The sequence below is a fragment of the Mobula birostris genome, chromosome 12, assembly GCF_030028105.1.
Source record: "Mobula birostris isolate sMobBir1 chromosome 12, sMobBir1.hap1, whole genome shotgun sequence".
Lineage (NCBI taxonomy): Eukaryota > Metazoa > Chordata > Chondrichthyes > Myliobatiformes > Myliobatidae > Mobula > Mobula birostris.
Window position 1 is genome coordinate 18,583,328 of NC_092381.1, and position 22,161 is coordinate 18,605,488.

General features: G+C 39.9%; 1 protein-coding gene across 3 annotated transcripts in view; it reads left to right on the forward strand.

The window, feature by feature from the left end:
• Positions 1-22,161, forward strand: part of LOC140205760 (serine/threonine-protein kinase N2-like) — a 151,853-nt gene that overhangs the window by 123,534 nt on the left and 6,158 nt on the right. For all 3 annotated transcript variants that reach the window (XM_072273376.1, XM_072273375.1, XM_072273377.1), the window contains exons 14-21: positions 930-1,005; positions 1,099-1,190; positions 3,015-3,191; positions 5,020-5,082; positions 12,557-12,633; positions 13,211-13,353; positions 13,442-13,549; positions 19,474-19,554. In XM_072273376.1, coding sequence (XP_072129477.1) covers positions 930-1,005; positions 1,099-1,190; positions 3,015-3,191; positions 5,020-5,082; positions 12,557-12,633; positions 13,211-13,353; positions 13,442-13,549; positions 19,474-19,554 — 817 coding nt within the window. The remainder of the gene's footprint in view (positions 1-929; positions 1,006-1,098; positions 1,191-3,014; positions 3,192-5,019; positions 5,083-12,556; positions 12,634-13,210; positions 13,354-13,441; positions 13,550-19,473; positions 19,555-22,161) is intronic.

Genomic DNA, 22,161 nt, shown 5'->3' on the forward strand with positions numbered 1-22,161 from the left:
AGATTTCTGCAGATCTTTTGCTTTTACCCTTTGGTTCTTTTTCACTTGCTTCAGCATTGCACACTGTGCTTTTGGTGTGATCTTTGCAGGATGCCCACTCCCTGGGAGAGTAGCAACTGTACTGAGTTCTTCCATTTGTAGACAGTTTCTCTTACTATGGACTAGTGAACACTCAGGTCTTTAGAAATGCTTATGTAGCCTTTTGCAGCTTCAAGCATCTCTACAATTCTTCTAACATCCTCTGGAAGTTGTTTTGATCGAGACATGATGCACATCAACAGATCTTGAGAAGAGCAAGCTCTGTCAGTAACCTGACTTTGTATGGTGCAGGGCACCTCTACAACCCACACTTCCAATCTCACCTCATTGATTGGAACACCTGACTCCAAATAGCTTTTGTAGAAGGCATTACCCCAGAGGTTCACATACTTTTTCCAACAAATACATGTAATATTGGATCATTTTTCTCAAAAAATAAATGGACAAGTATAATTTTTTTGTGTTATTTATTTAGTTGGGTTCACTTTATCTAGTTTTAGGACTTAAGTGAAGATCTGATCACATTTAGGACATACTTATGCAGAAATAGAGAAACTTCTACAGGGTTTGCAAACTTTCTAGCACCACTGTATCTCCACCCCGCCACCTGACCTCACAGCTGCCTGAATTAAAATCCATCTGCCAATGCTCTGCCCAACTTTCTATCTGATTTACATCCTATTGCACTTTCCAATCTGATCTATATCTGCAGGTTGAAGAAATAGTTAAATGACCTTTCTTGAAGTTCTGAATTCTAATCTAAAAGCAGAATTACAAATACAAGAAATTATCCAGATGCTGATGAAGGGTCTTGACCTCTACAGTATTTTGTGTGTGTTAGCAGGTTTAAGGTTTGATATATCACAGTTTTTCATTTCTTACTTCTTCAGAATACCGCAAAGATTCCAGTTTAGTCTTCTGGACTTCAGGTGTGTTGCTGTGCTTGGCAGGGGACACTTTGGAAAGGTAATACAAAAATGACGGGAAATGCCAGTATATGTTTTATGTAGTTTGGTGTGAAAGAATAAATGCTCAAGCTGCAATTTGTTTGTAACACAGGTTCTCCTTTCGGAATATAAAGTCACTGGTGAAATGTTTGCAATAAAGGCCTTGAAGAAAGGAGATATTGTAGCTCGTGATGAGGTTGACAGGTAAGCCTGTAGTGACCTTATTTATGTAAAGTATCAGTTTGTTTGATGAAAGGGGGTAATAATGTTCAGTGAAGTCTTCCAGAGTCCATTGCTGTTGCCACCTTCAAGGAGGTGGCACAGGAGCCTGAAGGCCATAAGACATAGGGGCAGAATTGGGCCATTTGGCCCATGAAGTGTTTTATCACCATTCCACCATGACTGATTATCCCTGTCAATCCCATTCTCCTGCCTTCTTCCTCTAACCTTTGATGTCCTTACTAATCAAGAACCTATCGACCTCCACTTTAAATATACCTGGCGTCCACAGCCATCTGTGGTAATGAGTTCCAGATATTTGCCACCCTCTGGCTAAAGACCTGCACCCATCGATTTAGAAACTGCTTCTCCCTCCCCCACCATTCTGAATGATCTACAAACCTATGGACACTACTTAGTTATTCTTTTTATTATGCACTATTTAGTTATGTAGTTTATTGTAATTCTTTTGTCTTTGCACTACTGCAAAGCATCAAATTTCATGTCATTTAAACCAGTGATATATCTGATTTTGATTCACTATTCTCTATTATTAGTGAATGCCTTTGTTTCTAACATCTGAAGGAAAAGTCTTTCATGTTGCCGTGGTGAACCTGGAGTAAATGTATTCCAGTAAAATGGCAGTGTGTTCAGACACAGCAGCTTCTACAGAGTCAACAAAAGGTGTTAATGTCTTTTTTTTTAAAAACATTTTTAACGATAGCAACACCCTGCTGGACATTAAGAATTTAAAGTACTACAGGCCTACGCCATCAACAATTTACTCATTGGTGGAGAAACTGAAGGATCTGGACTTGGTGTGGATCGTGTGGTGTGCCTGCATCAGGGAGGAGTCAGAGGAGTTGGCACTGAAAGGCGGTGTGCAGTCGAACAGCAAGTGATCGACTTAGTCACTTTTCTTGTGATTACAAGACCCTGTTTTTGCATGGTTAACGTGGAATGATGCAAGTACGATTCACTGGTTTATTGACGGGCGGACTGCAGGAGAGCTGCATGACCTGAGCCGAAGCAAGGACTAAGCCTCAAGCCACAGTATCGCCTGTTTACAGCTGCCCAGAAGAGAGACGTTGGAGTTGGTGCACACCACTGGCGGTGGTATGGCACTGTGTCCAAACTGGAGTCCGTGCTGGCTCTGGTGTTCACAGCAGACAAGCCGTATTGTGTTCCACTGCAGACTGCTGCAACGTTCATGGACTCAGGAACTTGGACTATATTTTTTGTGTGTGGCTATATTTTACTGCTATCTTATGTGTTTGCTTTTTTATATGTGCTATAGGTGCCTTCTGCTGTGTATGACTGTTGGTACTGTGTTTGCATCTTGGCCCTGGAGCTTGCTCATGGCATTGTTTCGTTTGGCTGTATTCATGTATGGTTGAATGACAATTAAATCTGAACTTGTATTTCTTTTTAGAACAAGTTATCTTTTCTTTGATTATTATCCAGTGCTATCTTCTGTGCTGAATATGGACATTTGTTTTTATACTGTTTTCTGTGGTTACATTTTTAAACCAGTATCGCTTTTGCATAATTCTACTTAAAGTGAAACAAACATGTGCCTATAGGTTATAGATCCACTCATAGATGTTAGGCTTGAATTTGAGCACTAGCTCCATTATGGCAACATTATTTAAAGTACTGATGAAAAACACCTTTAGTTATACAATAAATGTACACTTGAAACTAATAGCATTTTGAAATTTTTGCAATAGCAAATGAATATTTTTTGTCTGAATTCTGTTCATTCCCTCAGTGCAAAACTTAAGTTTTTTTTTCTTTTTTCACTTGTAGCCTTATGTGTGAGAAAAGAATATTTGAGACTGTGAATAGCGTCCGGCATCCGTTTTTGGTCAATCTCTTTGCGTGTTTTCAGACCAAAGATCATGTATGTTTTGTTATGGAGTATGCGCCAGGTGGAGATTTGATGATGCACATCCATGCTGACGTGTTCTCCGAACCCAGGGCCGTGTAAGTATTAATGCTGACTTCTGGTGCATGGTTTATGTAAGACTGGCTTTGCAGAACATTTCAGTGTCCATTCCACCTTTAAATATTTAATGTAAATCTTTCTTGCAAGATTAATTCCCAGTTTTATTGTATAAAAATAGAATAGCAAAGAAACAGGCCCTACAACCTATCATATCTGGGCTGACCATGATGGCAAATTAAACTGAGCATATCTCTCTACACATCTATATCATAGTCATATTCATACTTTATTGATCCCGGGGGAAATTGGTTAATTGGTCTATATCCCTTCATTCCCTACATTTTCATGTGCCTGTCTAAATGCCTCTAAATATCCCTATCCTGTCAGCTTCTACCACCACTCCTGGCAGTATATTCCAGGTTCCTACCATTCTTTGTGTAAAAGAAAACTTAGTCCTTTCAACTTTTCGCCTCCAACCTTACAGCTATGTCCTTCTATCACATGACATTTCTACTCTGGGAAAGACTTTGCAATCATTTACTAACGTCAATTGGTGTTTACAGTGCTGATTAGTTCAGAATGGTGAAAGGAAAAATAACCACAGAACGATTACTGTGCCATTTAGAAGGCAAGCCCCTCCTCACTAAGTTCATTAAGGGGTGACAGGAGATTTTTCTAACCAACATTCCATTAATCAGTGACAATAGACTGGTCACTAAGTTGCTCAGTAAATATTAGATCAGCCTTTCTCAAACTTTTTACCCTGGAGGAACCCTTGAAATAATTTTCAGGTCTTGGGGAACCCCTGCATAAAATTATTATATCTACAGCTCACAGTACGTTAGCGTGATCAGTAAGGTGTAGATATAATAATCCAAAAATAATTGCCTTTTGAGTAGAGAATGAAACTTTCTTGGAAAAAAATAGGTCGTTAAGCTTAGATTACCTTTCTTGAAATTAGTCTTTCTTTCCCTTTCATATATTTTAAAAACTCATAAGGCAAGCATTGGCTTAAGCCAAGATGGGATTTAATTTTTCTAAAGGTAAGCTCAGTAGATTTAATTTAAATAAAGGTTGTAAATCAATTTTAATTAATGCTATTAACAGCATGAAAATTTGTTGACAATGTCGAATAGTAAAGTTACTAAAAACCAGGGAAGGTATATAAATAAAACTTAGCCTGAGACACAATTTTATACAAGACTTTGGTAAAAATGTTTTCCTATTAACTGACATGATCAGGCTCAAATATAGGCCCAGCACATGATACCTGTGCTTGTTTTTTGTTGCAAAAATACTCAATTCTGGGTGGAATTTGAGATAAGCACACACAGATTTCACCTTCAACTGAAAGACGATTTCTATCCTTGCTCTTAATGCTTGTTAAACAAGAAAAAGCTTGCTCACACATGTAAGAAGTTGAAAACTGGAACAAAATGTTCATTGCTTTCCTATGAATGGCAGGATACTCCTCTTTCACAGAATTCCAGAATTAGTCCGGGACTGGTCAGTAAATCTCATCTTGAGTGTACAGTCAGACTACAGCTCACAAAATTCTTCCTCTTCTCTCAAGTCAAGATCACAGGCCGAGCAGAAGATTCAGAATGGGTCCTTATGCAGTCATTTTACTGACTGACCTTCCAGTGCTCATTCAGACCTCATAGAGAGACTAAGAACCTGAGTAGATATGCAGGTGAAGAGTTTTGCCTGGTATTGGCACAGCTTGCAAGAGCTGAAAGCAAAGCACTTCCAAGGGAGAGCGAGTGTTGTATGTGTTAATCATTTCTAATTAGCATATTTTATGTGCGTGCAGTTGAATTTAAAGCGTGCTTTTGCTTACAGTGATTTTCAACTTTTCTTTGATAGGTTCTATGCTGCATGTGTGGTCCTTGGTTTGCAGTATTTACATGAACACAAGATAGTTTACAGGTAAGTAACAGGACCATAATTGTTAATTGGAAAAACAAAGAAGATATAATTGCTGGAAATAGATCTAAGAAAGATTCTCTAAAGACAAATGGAATGGATATTTCAGACTGATGAAATATTGTCTTTTAAGGTTCAGAGGAGCAGGCAGGATTGAAAGGGTAAGGAGAGCCTGGAGACCAGGAAACTAAATGATGAAAATGGTACTTGTGGTCAGGAGAGGGTGCTGAGGTTTGCGAATCTGCTGATCTGTGTGGAGGAGGTGCAAGTAGAGGATAAATGGGGAAAACAACTGAGATACAAAACACATTTGCTAGAATCTGAAATTAGAGAATTCTGTAAATACTCAGTGGGTCGGGCAGTATCTATGGAGAGAACAGCAATTACTGTCCAGGATGGTGATCTTTTTCAGACCTGCTTAGTTGGGAAGGTGGCATTTTCTCTCCTTCTCCATCCTTACTTACCCACTTCTAAGTACATTTTCCCCAGAAAGGCCAACTGTGTACAACAATTTTATATATTTATTTTATTTAGAGATGTAGTGTGGAACTGGCCCTTCCAGCCCAAAGAGTGGCACCGCCCAGCTCATTGTTAATAATATCGGAGTCATATATCACTCTAGGCAATTTGGCCCCACTCATCCATGCTGAACAGTGGGTACCCTTCTATAATCACTCTTTCTCTCAGCACTTGGTCCACACCCTTCTATGTCTAAGCAATTTAAGTGCTCATCTCTTCAAACACTCCTTAAATGCTGTCAGCAGCCCAGTTTCAGGAAGTACATTCCAGGTGCCTCTCACTCTGGGTGAAAGTGGTTCCCTGGTATTCTGCCTGAATTTCTTTCCCTGTATCCCTAAATCTGCATGTTCCTGTTTTGTCTTCCTCTGTTGTAGGGAAGCTTGTTGCACTCTGTCTATGACCCTCAGTTTTATATAACTCAATCATGTCCCCTCTTGACTTCTTCTGCTCCGTAAGAACAGACCAGGTTCTCCAGTTTCTCCTCACAACTGTTTTATCCAAGGAAACACCCTGGTGAATCTTTGCATATTCTCCAGCACTTTTACATCCTTCTCACAACATGGTGACAGAATTGCACGCTCTATTTCAGTTGAGGTTTGACCAAGGTTTTATAAAGTTGGAGCATAACTTCCTGCTACTGAATTTTGTATTCAAAACCCTGAAGCTGAGCTGTTCCCACAACCTATGTACTCACTTGCAGGAACTCAGCATCTCATGTTCTCCATATGTATTGCTTATTTATTATTATCTTGGGTTTTTTTTCTATTTGTGTTGGGCACGTGGCCAAGTGGTTGAGGCGTTTGGTGATCTGAAGGTCGCTAGTTCGAGCCTCAGCTGTGGCAGCATGTTTGTGTCCTTGAGCAAGGCACTTAACCACACATTGCTCTAGTGTCTGTGTGAGGAGTAGCGCCCCACACAGACTTCCAATCTGCGCCTTGTAAGGCATGAAAATGCCCGACGCAGGCCTCTCATGGTCTGAGTCGACGTTCACTCCCTCCCTCCCTTCTATTTGCACAGTTCTCCTTTACACATTGGTTATTTGTCCGTCTTGTACATTTTTTCATTGATTTCATTGTGTTTCTTTGTATTTACTGTGAATGCCTGCAAGAAAATGAGTCACATGGTATTATATGGTGACATAAACAGTATGTACTGTAATAATAAATGTACTTTGAACTTTTTTTAACTTCGTATTCAGTCCCCTGCCTAATGAAGACCAGGATCTCATATGCTTTCCTAACCATGTTATCTTCCCTTGTTATCATCTTCAAGAATCCTGGGACAAGTTGCAGTGGTTGCGTCTCTGGCACCGAGATGGGACCCTCAATTCAGAAGGGAAGGAGGGAAAAGAGGAGAGCAGTAGTGATAGGAGATTCAATAGGGGGACAGATGAGAGGTTCTCTGGAAGAGATCGAGAATCCCGGATGGTTTGTTGCCTCCCTGGTGCCAAGGTCCGCGATATCTCGGATCGATTCTCAGTATTCTCAAGAGGGAGGGTGAGCAGCCAGCCGGATGTCGTAGTCCATGTAGGGACCAATGACATGGGTAGGAAGAGTGAGGAGGTCCTGAAAGGTGAGTTTAGGGAGTTAGACTCCAAGTTAAAGGACAGGACCTCCAGGATAGCAATCTCAAGATTGCTTCCAGTTCCACGTGCAGGTGGGTTTATAAATAGTAAGATAGTGCAGATCGACACATAGCTGAAGACATGGTGCAGGAGGGAGGGCGTCAGATTTATAGATAATTGGGCAGTTTTCCAGAGAAGGTGGGACCGGTTCCGGCAGGCCGGTTTACATCTGAACTGGAGGAGGACAAATATTCTTGCAGATAGGTTTGCTAGAGAGGCTCTGGTGGATTTAAACGATACAAGGGAGAAGTGCAACCAGAGTGTTGGAACAGATGTAGGGGAGAAGGAAGAAAAAGAAAATAGTAAAGTTTTTTGCACCGTTAGTGATAAACAGCGAGTAAGAGGTGGAAAATTTCTTAAATGCATTTATTTTAATGCTAGGAGCATTATAAGAAAGGTGGATGAGCTTAAAGTATGGATTGATACCTGGAAATATGATGTGGTAGCTATTAGTGAAACATGGCTACAGGAGGGGTGTGATTGGCAACTAAATATTCCTGGATTTAATTGTTTCAGGTGTGATAGAATCGGAGGGACAAGAGGGGGAGGTGTTGCATTGCTTGTCAGAGAAAATATTACAGCAGTGCTCTGGCAAGGTAGATTAAAGGGCTCATCTAGAGAGGCTATTTGGGTGGAATTGAGGAATGGGAAAGGTGTAGTAACACTTTTAGGGGTATATTATAGACCACCAAATGGGGAGCGGGAATTCGAGGAGCAAATTTGTAAGGAGATAGCAGATATTTGTAGTAAGCACAAGGTTGTGATTGTGGGAGATTTTAATTTTCCACACATAGACTGGGAAGCCCATACTGTAAAAGGGCTGGATGGTTTGGAGTTTGTAAAATGTGTGCAGGATAATTTTTTGCAGCAATACATAGAGGTACCAACTAGAGAAGGGGCAGTGTTGGATCTCCTGTTAGGGAATGAGATAGGTCAGGTGATGGAAGTTTGTGTTAGGGAGCACTTCGGATCCAGTGATCACAATTGTATTAGTTTCAGTATAATTATGGAGAAGGATAGGTCTGGACCCAGGGTTGAGATTTTTGATTGGAGAAAAGCTAACTTTGAGGAGATGCAAAAGATTTAGAAGGAGTGGATTGGGACAGTTTGTTTTATGGGAAGAATGTAATAGAGAAATGGAGGTTATTTAAAGGTGAAATTTTGAGGGTACAGAATCTTTATGTTCCTGTTAGGTTGAAAGGAAAGGTTAAAAGTTTGAGAGAGCCATGGTTTTCAAGGGATATTGGAAACTTGATTCTGAAAAAGAGAGATATCTACAATAAATATAGGTAGTATGGAGTAAATGACGTGCTCAAGAAATATAAAGAATGTAAAAAGAATCTTAAGAAAGAAATTAGAAAAGCTAAAAGATATGAGGTTGCTTTGCCAAGTAAGGTGACAATAAATCCCAAGGGTTTCTACAGTTATATTAATAGCAAAAGCATAGTGAGGGATAAAATTGGTCCCTTAGAGAATCAGAGTGGACAGCTATGTGTGGAGCCAAAAGAGATGGGGAAGATTCTGAACAATTTCTTTTCTTCGGTATTCACTAAGGAGAAGGATATTGAATTGTGTAAACGGGAAACAGGTAGAGAAGTTATGAAAACGATGTTGATTAAAGAAGAGGAAGTACTGGAGCTTTTAAGGAATATAAAAGTGGGTAAGTCTCCGGGTCCTGACAGGATATTCCCTAGGACCTTGAGGGAAGTTAGTGTGGAAATAGCAGAGGATGGTGCCGGAGGATTGGCATATTGCTCATGTTGTTCCATTGTTTAAAAAGGGTTCTAAGAGTAAACCTAGCAATTACTGGCCTGTGAGTTTGACGTCAGTGGTGGGTAAATTGATGGAAAGTATTCTTAGGGATGGTATATATAATTAATCTGGATAGACAGGGTCTGATTAGGAACAGTCAACATGGACTTGTGCGTGGAAAGTCATGTTTGACAAATCTTATTGAAATTTTTGAAGAGGTTACTAGGAAAGTTGACGAGGGTAAAGTGGTGGATGTTGTCTATATGGACTTCAGTAAGGCCTTTGACAAGGTTCCACACGGAAGGTTAGTTAGGAAGGTTCAATCACTAGGTATTGAAGTAGTAAAATGGATTCAGCAGTGGCTGGATGGGAGACGCCAGAGAGTAGTGGTGGATAACTGTTTGTCAGATTGGAGGCTGGTGACTAGTGGTGTGCCTCAGGGATCTGTAGTGGGTCTAATGTTGTTTGTCATATACATTAATGATCTGGATGATGGGGTGGTAAATTGGATGAGTAAGTATGCAGATGATACTAAGATAGATGGAGTTGTGGATAATGAAGTAGGTTTTCAAAGCTTGCAGAGAGATTTTGGCCAGTTAGAAGAGTGAGCTGAAAGATGGCAGATGGAGTTTAATGCTGATAAATGTGAGGTGCTATATTTTGGTAGGACTAATCAAAATAGGACATACATGGTAAATGGTAGGGCATTGAAAAATGCAATAGAACAGAGGGATCTAGGAATAATGGTGCATAGTTCCCTTAAGGTGGAATCTCATGTGGATAGGGTGGTGAAGAAAGCTTTTGGTATGCTGGCCTTTATAAATCAGAGCATTGAGTATAGGAGTTGGGATGTAATGTTGAAATTGTACAAGGCATTGGTGAGGCCAAATTTGGAGTATTGTGTACAGTTCTGGTCACCGAATTATAGGAAAGATGTCAACAAAATAGGGAGAGTACAGAGAAGATTTACTAGAATGTTACCTGGGTTTCATCACCTAAGTTACAGAGAAAGGTCTTTATCCTTTGGAACATAAAAGGTTGAGGGGGGACTTGATAAAGGTATTTAAAATTATGAGAGGGATCGATAGAGTTGACGTGGATAGGCTTTTTCCATTGAGAGTGGGGGAGATTCAAACAAGAGGACATGAGTTGAGAGTTAAAGGGCAAAAGATTAGGGTAACATGAGGGGTAACTTCTTTACTCAGAGAGTGGTAGCTGTGTGGAACGAGCTTCCAGCGAAAGGTGTTGAGGCAGGTTCGATGTTGTCGTTTAAAGTTAAATTGGACAGCTATATGGACAGGAAAGGAATGGAGGGTTATGGGCTGAGTGCAGGTCGGTGGGACTAGGTGAGAGTAAGAGTTCAGCACGGACTAGAAGGGCCGAGATAGCTGTTTCCGTGCTGTAATTGTTATTTGGTTATATGGTTAATCCAAGGACTTGTATTCCAAGACCCCTCTGTTCCTTCCAAAGACCCTACAATTCTTGTTGTATGCCATAGCCTCATTTTTGAATCATTCCCTAATTTATTAACAAGTGCAGAATTAATGATACACTTTACTCCAACTATCAGAAATGTTGTATATTCACACTTGATTGCTGACAAAATAAATTTGCTTTCTTGATAAATCTCTGCAAATTGCAGTTTTAACTACTAGGCCAATTTCCTAAACACTGCTCCAATATCGATCACTAAACATAGCTTAACGTACATGAGAAGTAAACAGTGCATTGGCAAAATCTGGTTTGGGGGAAGGGTGATGCACTACTAAGATTATTTGATGCAGAAATATGTGATTGCTTTGCAGCAGCTTTACATTCCTTGAACAAATGAAAGCCTGTAACAGGTATTTGGAAGTAATTGAATTGGTAATGTTATCTTGGGCCTTTCAGATAATATAATTTGAATCCTTTGATGAGATTACTGCTTGGTGGTTCCTCCTGATATTCTAATTTTAACCCAGAAACTGAATAAATGTTTATCAGTTGACCTTTACAAACCTTCTCTGAGCATTTGTCATCAAATGTAATCTGTTAACAGTAAATTTTGTCTCCAGATTAAGAAAAAAGGATTAGTATTGGTTGGAGTCTGAGAGTAATCCCTTGATTGTTGATCTCTTTGCAGACTATTGAAATACCAGGTTAAAGGGAAAAAGTGGAGGCTAGCAACTTGTTTTTAGCCTCAGTGATAAGAAAGCCTTCAAAAACAGTACTTGGGACAAAATGATTTTCTAGTTGCAAAATTGTAGGCAAATAAGGAGATGCTGTGGTTTATTAAGGGTCGTGTTTTACTAATTTATAAGAGATGAGGTTAGTGAAGATTACTGCTGTGCAGATGAACTTTTTATGTTGATTAAGTTCAAAAGCATTTGGAAATATAGTCATTAACAAAATGAAAACCCATGGGATATAGGAGTGGCAGTAACACAGTTTTCAAATTGGTTAATTGGCAGAATGGAGAATAAAATGATTGTTTTTTATAACCAAAGTTAAATAGTGAAGCAATGATCCCCTAAATTGGTATTGTGACCCTTTGCTCCTTTTTATGTCTTGAGCATAATTTCAAACTTTGTAGAAAAACGTGTGGCCAATGAAACTTGTACTGAGCAATGTGAAGAATAAGGAAAGACCATGTGAATTAAATGGTGCAATTTAAAAAAGGGTGGATATGCAGAAAGGCCTGGGTGAGCATGTGAACACATTCTTGAAGTGAGAGAACAAATTGAAAAGTCTGCCTTAAAAAAATATTGGAACCCTGCTTGGATTAAAATATACAAGTGTAAGAAAGTAATATTGAATTGTTATTATGACTAATTGGTTTCTATGTGATGTTAACTGGTTCTGAACTTTAGGAAGGATGCTAAAGCTTTGAAGTGATTCCAGAAATGATTTAATTGAATGGTACTCGGGATGAGTAGCTGCCATTCTGTGGAGACTAGAGAAAATGGGAGTATCTCTTTAATCAGAGAAGTTTAATAGGAGATTTAATAAAGTTGTTGGAACTCCTGAATGGATTTGATGGAATCTGTTTTCAGTTGTGGAAGAGTAGAAAAATTGAGGATGTAAATTTGAAGTGATTGCCAGAAATGGGGATTTGTGCTCCGTTGCGCACTGCCTGTCTATTGAAAGTAGACTCACTGGTAAGTAATAATTAGATGAATGCTTGAAGGGCAAAGCTCTAAGGCTGAGGAAAAAGAGCATGGGAGTGATATTAATTGAATAACTCCATCAAATTTACAGCATGGGCACATTGGACAAATGGCCTTTTTTTTATGAGCAAGGATGTGCACAGTAGACCAAAGTGTATCTTTCAGTAGCAAATAAACAGCACTCTATTTCAACTTGACGTTATTTGGCAAAGCTCAAGTGGAAGGAGTTTTTCAAAGCTGAACTTGTGCTTTAAGTTATCTCCATCAATATACATGTAGCTATCTGAACTGTACAACAGGAGAAAATAACAACTTGTTCCCTGCTCTTACTCCTGCCCTCTTAACCCCAATGCTATTGAATGGCAATGGATTTGTTTCCAAATCTTCAGCAAATGTATAATGACAATGATTTAATGCATATCTTGTCATCTTCCAGAGACTTAAAGCTAGATAATCTGTTGTTGGACAGTGACGGCTATGTCAAGATTGCAGACTTTGGTCTTTGTAAGGAGGGTAGGTACTTAAATTCTTGAAGTTCACTGTTCCTGAAATTTCTCCACATGTTAGCACAATAATTGATCCGTGGCAAAATGCCTTATGTTATTAGTTTGTTCAATTGGCCTGTTCTCATTATGCAAATCATAATTTATATAAGTATTATGACCCCAAATTAAAACTCATGCTGTAACGTTTTTATAATTAAAATCATCTACAGCATAGAAACATGCCCTTTAATCTGTGCTGAACTGTTATTCTGCCAAATTCCATCAACCTGTACCTGGACCATAGCCTTCCACACCCCTCCCATCTATGTACTTATCCAGACTTCTCTTAAGTATTGCAATCAACATGTATCCACCACTTTTGCTGGCAGCTCCCCCTCAGGTATTATTTTTGTAGTCATAACATGTTTCCCTATGGTCTGCGATATTCTATTCAGCACCTGCACAACTGTGAACTCAGAAGTATATTTCTTGAATGACTCAATTTATTATGTACTGTTATTAAAGATAATTTTAATTGTATAACTGCACACTCCAAAATATGTTTAACTACAAGTGATTGGCTCATTTGTCATCATTAACTTCAGGTATGGGTTTTGGAGATCGAACGAGTACATTTTGTGGCACTCCTGAATTTCTCGCTCCAGAAGTGCTGACAGAGACGTCATACACAAGAGCAGTTGACTGGTGGGGACTGGGTGTTCTTATCTATGAGATGTTGGTTGGTGAGGTAAGAAAGAGCACTTGGGATGACTGTTGTTTAAATCCACTATACATTTAACAATAAATGATTACACTCTATTTTCTGCTCTTGTTAGTCACCTTTTCCTGGTGATGACGAAGAAGAAGTTTTTGACAGCATTGTGAATGATGAAGTGCGATATCCAAGATTTCTATCCACAGATTCCATCTCCATCATGAGAAGGGTATGTCTCAGTATTTCCTTTAAGAAAATACATAACTATTTTTAGAAATATAGGAAGATATACTATCCAGATGGATCAATAATCCTTCTATTTCTTTTGGCATAGCTTTTCAGAACTATATGTCTACAATATTTGTTTCCTAGATTTTCAAACTCATTGAATTTTCAGTCATCAAACTAAATGATGGGATCTAAAGTTATGCAGATACATTTTAAAATTAAGGTAGCTGTGCTTGAAGATAACAGGTATAAAAGTTCAGTTTTTCATTTATCATATATACATTGTTTTGTACCAATATCCCTTCCTGTTTGTATTTCTCTCAATTCATTTACTATGTGGATTCTTACAAATTCTATCATTGTCTTTGATTTTTCTTCCCACTGTATTACCTCATCATATGATATAGCCAAGAAATAAATAATTTGTTTAGAACAGCAAAGCTGCTCATAAATATCTACTATGTGTAGTACTTTCTGTATTTAAACACAACATTCCCTCAGGCTGTGAGACATAGAAACATAGAAAATAGGTGCAGGAGTAGGCCATTCGGCCCTTCGAGCCTGCACCGCCATTTATTATGATCATGGCTGATCATCCAACTCAGAACCCTGCACCAGCCTTCCCTCCATACCCCCTGATCCCCGTAGCCACAAGGGCCATATCTAACTCCCTCTTAAATATAGCCAATGAACTGGCCTCAACTGTTTCCTGTAGCAGAAAATTCCACAGATTCACCACTCTCTGTGTGAAGAAGTTTTTCCTAATCTCGGTCCTAAAAGGCTTCCCCTTTATCCTCAAACTGTGACCCCTCGTTCTGGACTTCCCCAACATCGGGAACAATCTTCCTGCATCTAGCCTGTCCAATCCCTTTAGGATTTTATACGTTTCAATCAGATCCTCCCTCAATCTTCTAAATTCCAACGAGTATAAGCCCAGTTCATCCAGTCTTTCTTCATATGAAAGTCCTGCCATCCCAGGAATCAATCTGGTGAACCTTCTTTGTACTCCCTCTATGGCAAGGATGTCTTTCCTCAGATTAGGGGACCAAAACTGCACACAATATTCCAGGTGTGGTCTCACCAAGGCCTTGTACAACTGCAGTAGTACCTCCCTGCTCCTGTACTCGAGTCGTCTTGCTATAAATGCCAGCATACCATTCGCCTTTTTCACTGCCTGCTGTACCTGCATGCCCACTTTCAATGACTGGTGTATAATGACACCCAGGTCTCGTTGCACCTCCCCTTTTCCTAATCGGCCACCATTCAGGTAATAATGGATAATGAGACTAATGGATACCCTACCACCACCGACGTCTTGTTACTAGCACAGCGAACTATTTACTGTTTATCTGTGCTGTGCACTACATGCACTTTGAATTATATTTTATAAACTTACTTGTGGTTATTTATGTGCTGTGTGTGATATGTGTATTGTGGGTGCACCATGGTCTGGAGGAACGTTTTTTTTTTCGTTGTATATATGTACAGTCAAATGACAAAAAACTTGACCTAGAACTTGAAACAAGTATTCAAAAATTAATTGAGTTCATTGATCACACACTTTCAGAAGGGGTCCAGCCAGAAGAGTCCTTCTCTTATTTAATCTCCTTTTATGTATCAAGAACTATTTGACCCTACTCAAGTTCCAGAATTTTGATTTGTTAAAGCATGTATAGTGTCAGGGAAGCATGTCTGTGAAGTATAACATGAACAAGAGCTCCATCTCCAGTAATTTAAAGTTGTAACGTAATCTACTGTTAAATCTATTTTGTATACTAGTGACGTGTTAACATCAAGATTTACCATGTACTAACATACCAAATTCAATAGATCAGAAATTAGTTTCTCTGTAAATGTTATGACCCCCAAGTTCCTTCTGAAATCATAGATTCAAAAAATCCTTTCCCTGTGAGTGGTGGACATTGCTGGAAAATGAGTTGATGTATCATCTTATTGCATCTATATACTACTAAAACTCTCATGCTCTGTTTGTTTGTAACCTCCAATTAGCGCAAACGGTGCACTACAGCGGCACTATTTTTGGCTAAATCGATTTAAATGCGCTAACTTACAGAATGCAGGCAAAGTCCAGGGTTATATATTCATAGAAAATTGCTCACTCGCCAAAATCAACAGCCCTGCTTTCACCCGAGAGCCAATGTCAGCCATGATGGAAACCGCGACACGACACCACGACACATGCATACGGCCAACCTTAGAAGTGACTCACGATGCTCACAGTAGCAACACCAACCGGAGCAAAAGGGCAGGGCACCTCTATTTTGAGCGGTCACATTCTGCTAATCACCATCAGCGTGTACAGGATTGGGACAGATCAAACTGAGACCCATCAATAAGAGATAATTAAATCTTATTGTAATGACGTACTTCGAGACACCCATCAAACCCTTTGCTGCAGTCAAAGGACAGTGGTGACTATATCACATCCATTTAGGAGAGCGCCAACCACATCATCAAGAATAATCAGCATCCTGGAGGCTTTGGTGTTATTGCTATGTATCTTCTATCCAGCATTAGAGTAAAAAAAATATGGTCAGCCTAATTATGCCGTGTGGAAAGAGAATGGGGACATTATGGTCAAGGGATGAGGCCCAAACGTCATCGGGAAGTGGCAAGGAGAGGGAGAGAAGAACTGGATGAAGCCAGGGCCACATGACTCCAGGATCAAAGAGTCAGGACAAAAAAGATGAGGGAAGAAGAGACAGAGGAGGAGAGGCATGCACATCTCCAAAATGACAACAACTGGCATAGAAGGCGGAGAGACAAAGAGACAAAGGAGCTGAGAAATGCATGTCTCCAGGATCAGAGACAAACAACAAACTGCAGAAGAGGTGAAGAGGCGGGGGATGAAAGGGCTGCACATCTCCAGAATGACAAAAACAGGCACAGAAGGAGGAGAGACGAAGAGACAAAGGAGCAGCGAAATGCACGTCTCCAAGATCAGAGACAAAGAATAAACAGAAGAGTTGAAGAGATGGCGGATGAAAGGACTGCACGTCTCCAGAATGACAACGAGAGGCACAAGGGTGGCAGATCAACCAGAAATGATGCCATCAAAAGTGTCCTTCGTTAAACGAGGAGGAGCTATATTTGCCTTGTTATGCATCATTCTTCTTTAATAAACTGAGGTTTTCTTCTTCAAGTTCCAAAGCAAAACGATACCAGTAGCATTCAGGAAAATTTAATGTTCATTCTGGTCACACCAGACTGCACTACCCTTCTCTCAAAGGGTGCCCCAACGGGTCACCCCATTGTCTTACGATTATAAAAATAAGTTCTTTTACTTGAATAAGCTAGAGAACTGGGGCATAAAATATTGATTTCAAAATGAGATGTGACTGATGTTTAGCACTATGATCATGAAAGATCTGTTGAAATAAGTAAATTGTGATCATTTACGTGTTGTGTGTGATGTTTTACTGTTGTAAGCCATTTCACATATAGAAGGTATAATGCACGCTTCATATACAGTTGAAATCAGAAGTTTACATACACCTTAGCCAAATACATTTAAGCTCAGTTTTTCACAATTCCTGACATTTAATCCTAGAAAACGTTCCCTGTCTTAGGTCAGTTAGGATCACTATTTTGAGAATGTGAAATGTCAGAATAATAGTAGAGAGAATGATTTATTTCAGCTTTTATTTCTTTCATCACTTTCCCAGTGGGTCAGAAGTTTACATACACTTTTTTAGTATTTGGTAGCATTGCCTTTAAATTGTTTAACTTGGGTCAAACATTTTGGATAGCCTTCCACAAGCTTCTCACAGTAAGTTACTGGAATTTTGTTCCATTCCTCCAGACAGAACTGATGTAATTGAGTCAGGTGTGTAGGCCTCCTTGCTCACACACGCTTTTTCAGTTCTGTCCGCAAATTTTCTATCGGATTGAGGTCAGGGCTTTGTGATGGCCACTCCAATACCTTGACTTTGTTATCCTTAAGCAATTTTGCCATAACTTTGGAGATATGCTTGGGGTCATTGTCCATTTGGAAGACCCATTTGCGACCTAGCTTTAACTTCGTGGCTGATGTCTTGAGATGTTGCTTCAATATATCCGCATAATTTTCCTTTCTCATGATGCCATCTATTTTGTGAAGTGCACCAGTCCCTCCTGTAGCAAAGCACCCCTTCACGGTTGGGATGGTGTTCTTCAGCTTGCAAGCCTCACCCTTTTTCCTCCAAACATAACGATGGTCATTATGGCCAAACAGTTCAATTTTTGTTTCATCAGACCAGAGGACATTTCTCCAAAAAGTAAGATCTTTGTCCCCATGTGCACTTGCAAACTGTAGTCTGGCTTTTTTCTAGCAGTTTTGGAGCAGTGGCTTCTTCCTTGCTGAGCAGCCTTTCAGGTTATGTCGATATATGACTCGTTTTACTGTGGATATAGATACTTGTCTACCTGTTTCCTCCAGCATCTTCACAGGTCCTTTGCTGTTGTTCTGGGATTGATTTGCACTTTTTCCGCCAAAGTACGTTCATCTCTAGGAGACAGAATGTGTCTCCTTCCTGAGCGGTATGATGGCTGCGTGGTCCCATGGTGTTTATGCTTGCGTACTATTGTTTGTACCGATGAACGTGGTACCTTCAGGCGTTTGGAAATTGCTCCCAAGGATGAACCAGACGACATCATTTTCTGACCTCAATCCAATAGAAAATTTCTGGGCAGAACTGAAAAAGCGTGTGCGAGCAAGGAGGCCTACACACCTGACTCAGTTACACCAGTTCTGTCTGGAGGAATGGAACAAAATTTCAGCAACTTACTGTAAGAAGCTTGTGGAAGGCTACCCAAAACGTTTCACCCAAGTTAAACAATTTAAAGGCAATGCTACCAAATACTAAAAAAGTGTATGTAAACTTCTGCCCCACTGGGAAAGTGATGAAAAAAATAAAAGCTGAAATAAATCATTCTCTCTACTATTATTCTGACATTTCACATTCTTAAAATAAAGTAGTGATCCTAACTGACGTAAGACAGGGAATGTTTTCTAGGATTAAATGTCAGCAATTGTGAAAAACTGAGTTTAAATGTATTTGGCTAAGGTGTATGTAAACTTCTGACTTCAACTGTGAATGAATCTGAATCAGAATCTGGTATATTGTCATTGACATTAGTTTGGAAATTTATTTTCTGGTAACTGTACGGACATAACAAATTAAGATAAGTTACAATATGAAGAAATAGCTCATGCAAAAGAGGAATAGTGAGGTATTGTTCTTGGGTTCATTATCCGTTCAGAAATCTGATGGCTAAGGGGAAGAAGCTGTTCCTAAAATGTTGAGCATGTGTCTTCCTGTTCCTATACCTTCTCCCTGATAGAAATGAGAACAGGGCCTTTCCTGGGTGGTGAGAGTTCCTAATGATGGATGCTGCCTCCATTTCCATAGCAAGGTACAGAGGTCCAGGTTTTGAAGCTTATTGATTAGAACTGAGGGGATGATGGTGTTGAATGCTCAGCTGTAATGGTAAATAGGAGCCTGACATAGGTATTTCTGTTGTCCGGGTGGTCCAAAGCTCAGTGGACAGTCAGTGAGATTGCATCCACTATAGATCTGTTGTGGTGGTAGGCAAATTGTAGGTCTAGGTCCTTGCTCAGGAAAAAGTTCATTCTAGCCATGATCAACCTCTCAAAGCACTTCATCACAGTGGATCTGAGTGCTGCTGGGCAATAATGCAAATTTATTGTGGCTGTGGTACCTTAGAGGTATTGAAATTAGTATTGTGTTTATAGTATAGATCTCATTTCGAGATCAATAATTCCATCCAGATAAAGGTCCATTTTCAAAAACCAGTTTGTTATCGTTTGTTTATGATTAGGTTGAACAGTAATTTATTTGCACCATTCATCTCTCTCTGCAAATAGGTTATTTAAACACTAATTACCATTATTGTCGTTCTTAGCTTCTTAGAAGGAATCCAGAGAGACGCCTGGGAGCAAGCGAAAGAGACGCAGAAGATGTAAAGAAACAAACATTCTTCAGAGTAAGGGCTTTTTTTTTGTTGTTTTTCAAATTCTGTAATCTTTGAAAGTGGCATATACAAGTAGTGTAGCCATGAGCATGATACTGTTACAGTGCCACCGATCAGGGTTCAATTCACACTGCTGGCAAGTGTTTTTCATTCTCCATGGATTTCCTTTTGGTAGGTTTCCTCCTGCATTCTGAAGACTTGTGGGTTAGTTGGTCACATGAGCAGGGCGGGCTTGTTGGGCCATAAGGGCCTGTTACCGTGCTGTATCTCAAAATACAATTTAAAAGTGGAACAGAGGTAGTGGCTGGGTACAGTGGTTTCATGTGGCTCTAAGTGATTCTAAAAGTATGGACTATGTGATTGTTTATTATGATGAATCAGAGGACAAAACTCTAGGTTAGATTATAACTGGCCAAACACTCAGAATATAAAACAAAGGTTGTGGGAACAAACCATTCAATTGTATCAGAATACAAGTTACGTTAACACACCACTGTCTGCTTCAACAGACTTGGTAAACAGTTGAATAACATTTCCAAAGTCTATTTAGGTGAAGTGACAAAAGAACAGATTATGTTCCCAGGCTTTTAATCAGTATGAAAAAGCTACATTGAAGTTAAACTTTTATTGTTACTACAAATTTGAGGTGATACTTCTGTTGTATTGTGAATCCTGAATTAGATGCCGTCCTTCCTTCCCATAGTTCTCGTGTGTAGGATATTTGCTTGACGTTATACAAAGTTTAATGCCAGTTTTGCTATTATGAAAAATGCTCTGGAAGATTTTGTAATTTCTCAGTTATGCAAATATTCCTATACATGTTCCCCAAGTACCATTAGAGCAGTTTAAGGTGTTTTGTGTACACCCAGTGGCCACTTTATTAGGTACAGGAGTGTAACCCAGTGTGATCTTCTGCTATTCTGGCCAATTCACTTCAAGGTTTGACATGTTGTGCATTCAGAGATGCTCTTCTGCACACCACTGTTGTAATATGGGGTTATTTGAGCTACTGTCACCTTTCTGTTAGCTTGAACCAGTCTGGCCATTCTCCTCTAACCTCTCATTAACAGGGTGCTTTTGCCCACAGAACTCCTGTTCACTGGATGTTTATTTGTGTTTTTTTGTTGCACCATGTAATCTCTAGAGACTGTTCTGATGTTGGGGAAGTCCAGAACAAGGGGTCACAGTTTGAGGATAAAGGGGAAGCCTTTTGGGACCGAGATTAGGAAATACTTCTTCACTCAGAGAGTGGTGAATCTGTGGAATTCTCTGCCACAGGAAGCAGTTGAGGCCAGTACATTGGCTATATTTAAGAGGGAGTTAGATATGGCCCTTGTGGCTACGGGGATCAGGGGGTATGGAGGGAAGGCTGGGGCAGGGTTCTGAGTTGGATGATCAGCCATGATCATAATAAATGGCGGTGCAGGCTCGAAGGGCCGAATGGCCTACTCCTGCACCTATTTTCTATGTTTCTATGTAAAATCCCAGGAGATCAGTAGTTTCTGAGATACTCAAACCACCCTGTCTGGCACCAACAATCATTCCACAGTCAAAGTCACTTAGATCACATTTCTTCCCCATTCTGGTATTTGGTCTAAACATCAACTGAATATCTTTACCATGTCTGCATCCTTTTACACATTGAATTGCTGTCACACAATTGGCTGATAAGATATTTGCATTAACGAGCAGGTGTACCTAATAAAGTGGCCACTGAGTGTACAAGTACTTCCAGTATTCACTTCCAGGCTGCATTTCTGCTGTGGCTAGGAAATGTAAGTTAGAACCCAGGAAGGTTGCTCTACCTATGAATATTGGATATCATACGAAGGACCCAAACATTTAAAGTAATGGGAGATTGTAGTCTTAAATATACAAGATCTAGGAATGGACATGGGTTCAATGGCAGCTTGATACTGCTGGTTAGATCTTCTGTCTAATCACTTTAGCCTTTTAACAGCCTTTCTATGTAGAAATCTGCCTCAAAGATCTAAAACTTGCTGGAAAATGCTAGCAATTCTGTGGTGAGTTGATGGCATGATTATCTTGTAGGTGTTGACTACTGCATAGAAATACAGACGTTTTGCCACCTGAAGGTCTCTGTGGCAGTTTTATGACTACTTATTAGGATCAAGTTGTGAAGCACGAATACTGAACGGAGCTTTTGAAAGTTATAATCAGTTTAGGGGCATTGAACAAGACAAAAGAGTATGGGAGTTACAAGAGATTCTGAAAGTCCAGAGCAACACAACTAAAGTGCTGGAGGAACTCATCAGGTCAGGCAACATCTATGGAAATGAATAAACTTGCATTTCAGGCCAAGACCCTTCTTCAGGATTGGAATGGAAAAGGGAAAGGAGCCAGAATAAGAACATGGTGGGTTGGGGGCGGGAGAGGGGAACACAGGCTTGCCGGGTGAGTGGGGGATGGATAAAGAAAGAAGCTGGCGGTAATAGGTGGAAAAGGTAAAGGGCTGGAAAAGATGGAATCTGATAGGAGGGGGGTGTGGACCATGGGAGAAAGGGAAGGAGGAGAGACACCAGGGGAGGTGATAGGGTGGTAAGAACAATATGTCAAAAAGGTCCAGAGTGGGGAATTGAAGAAGAGGAAAGGGGGAGA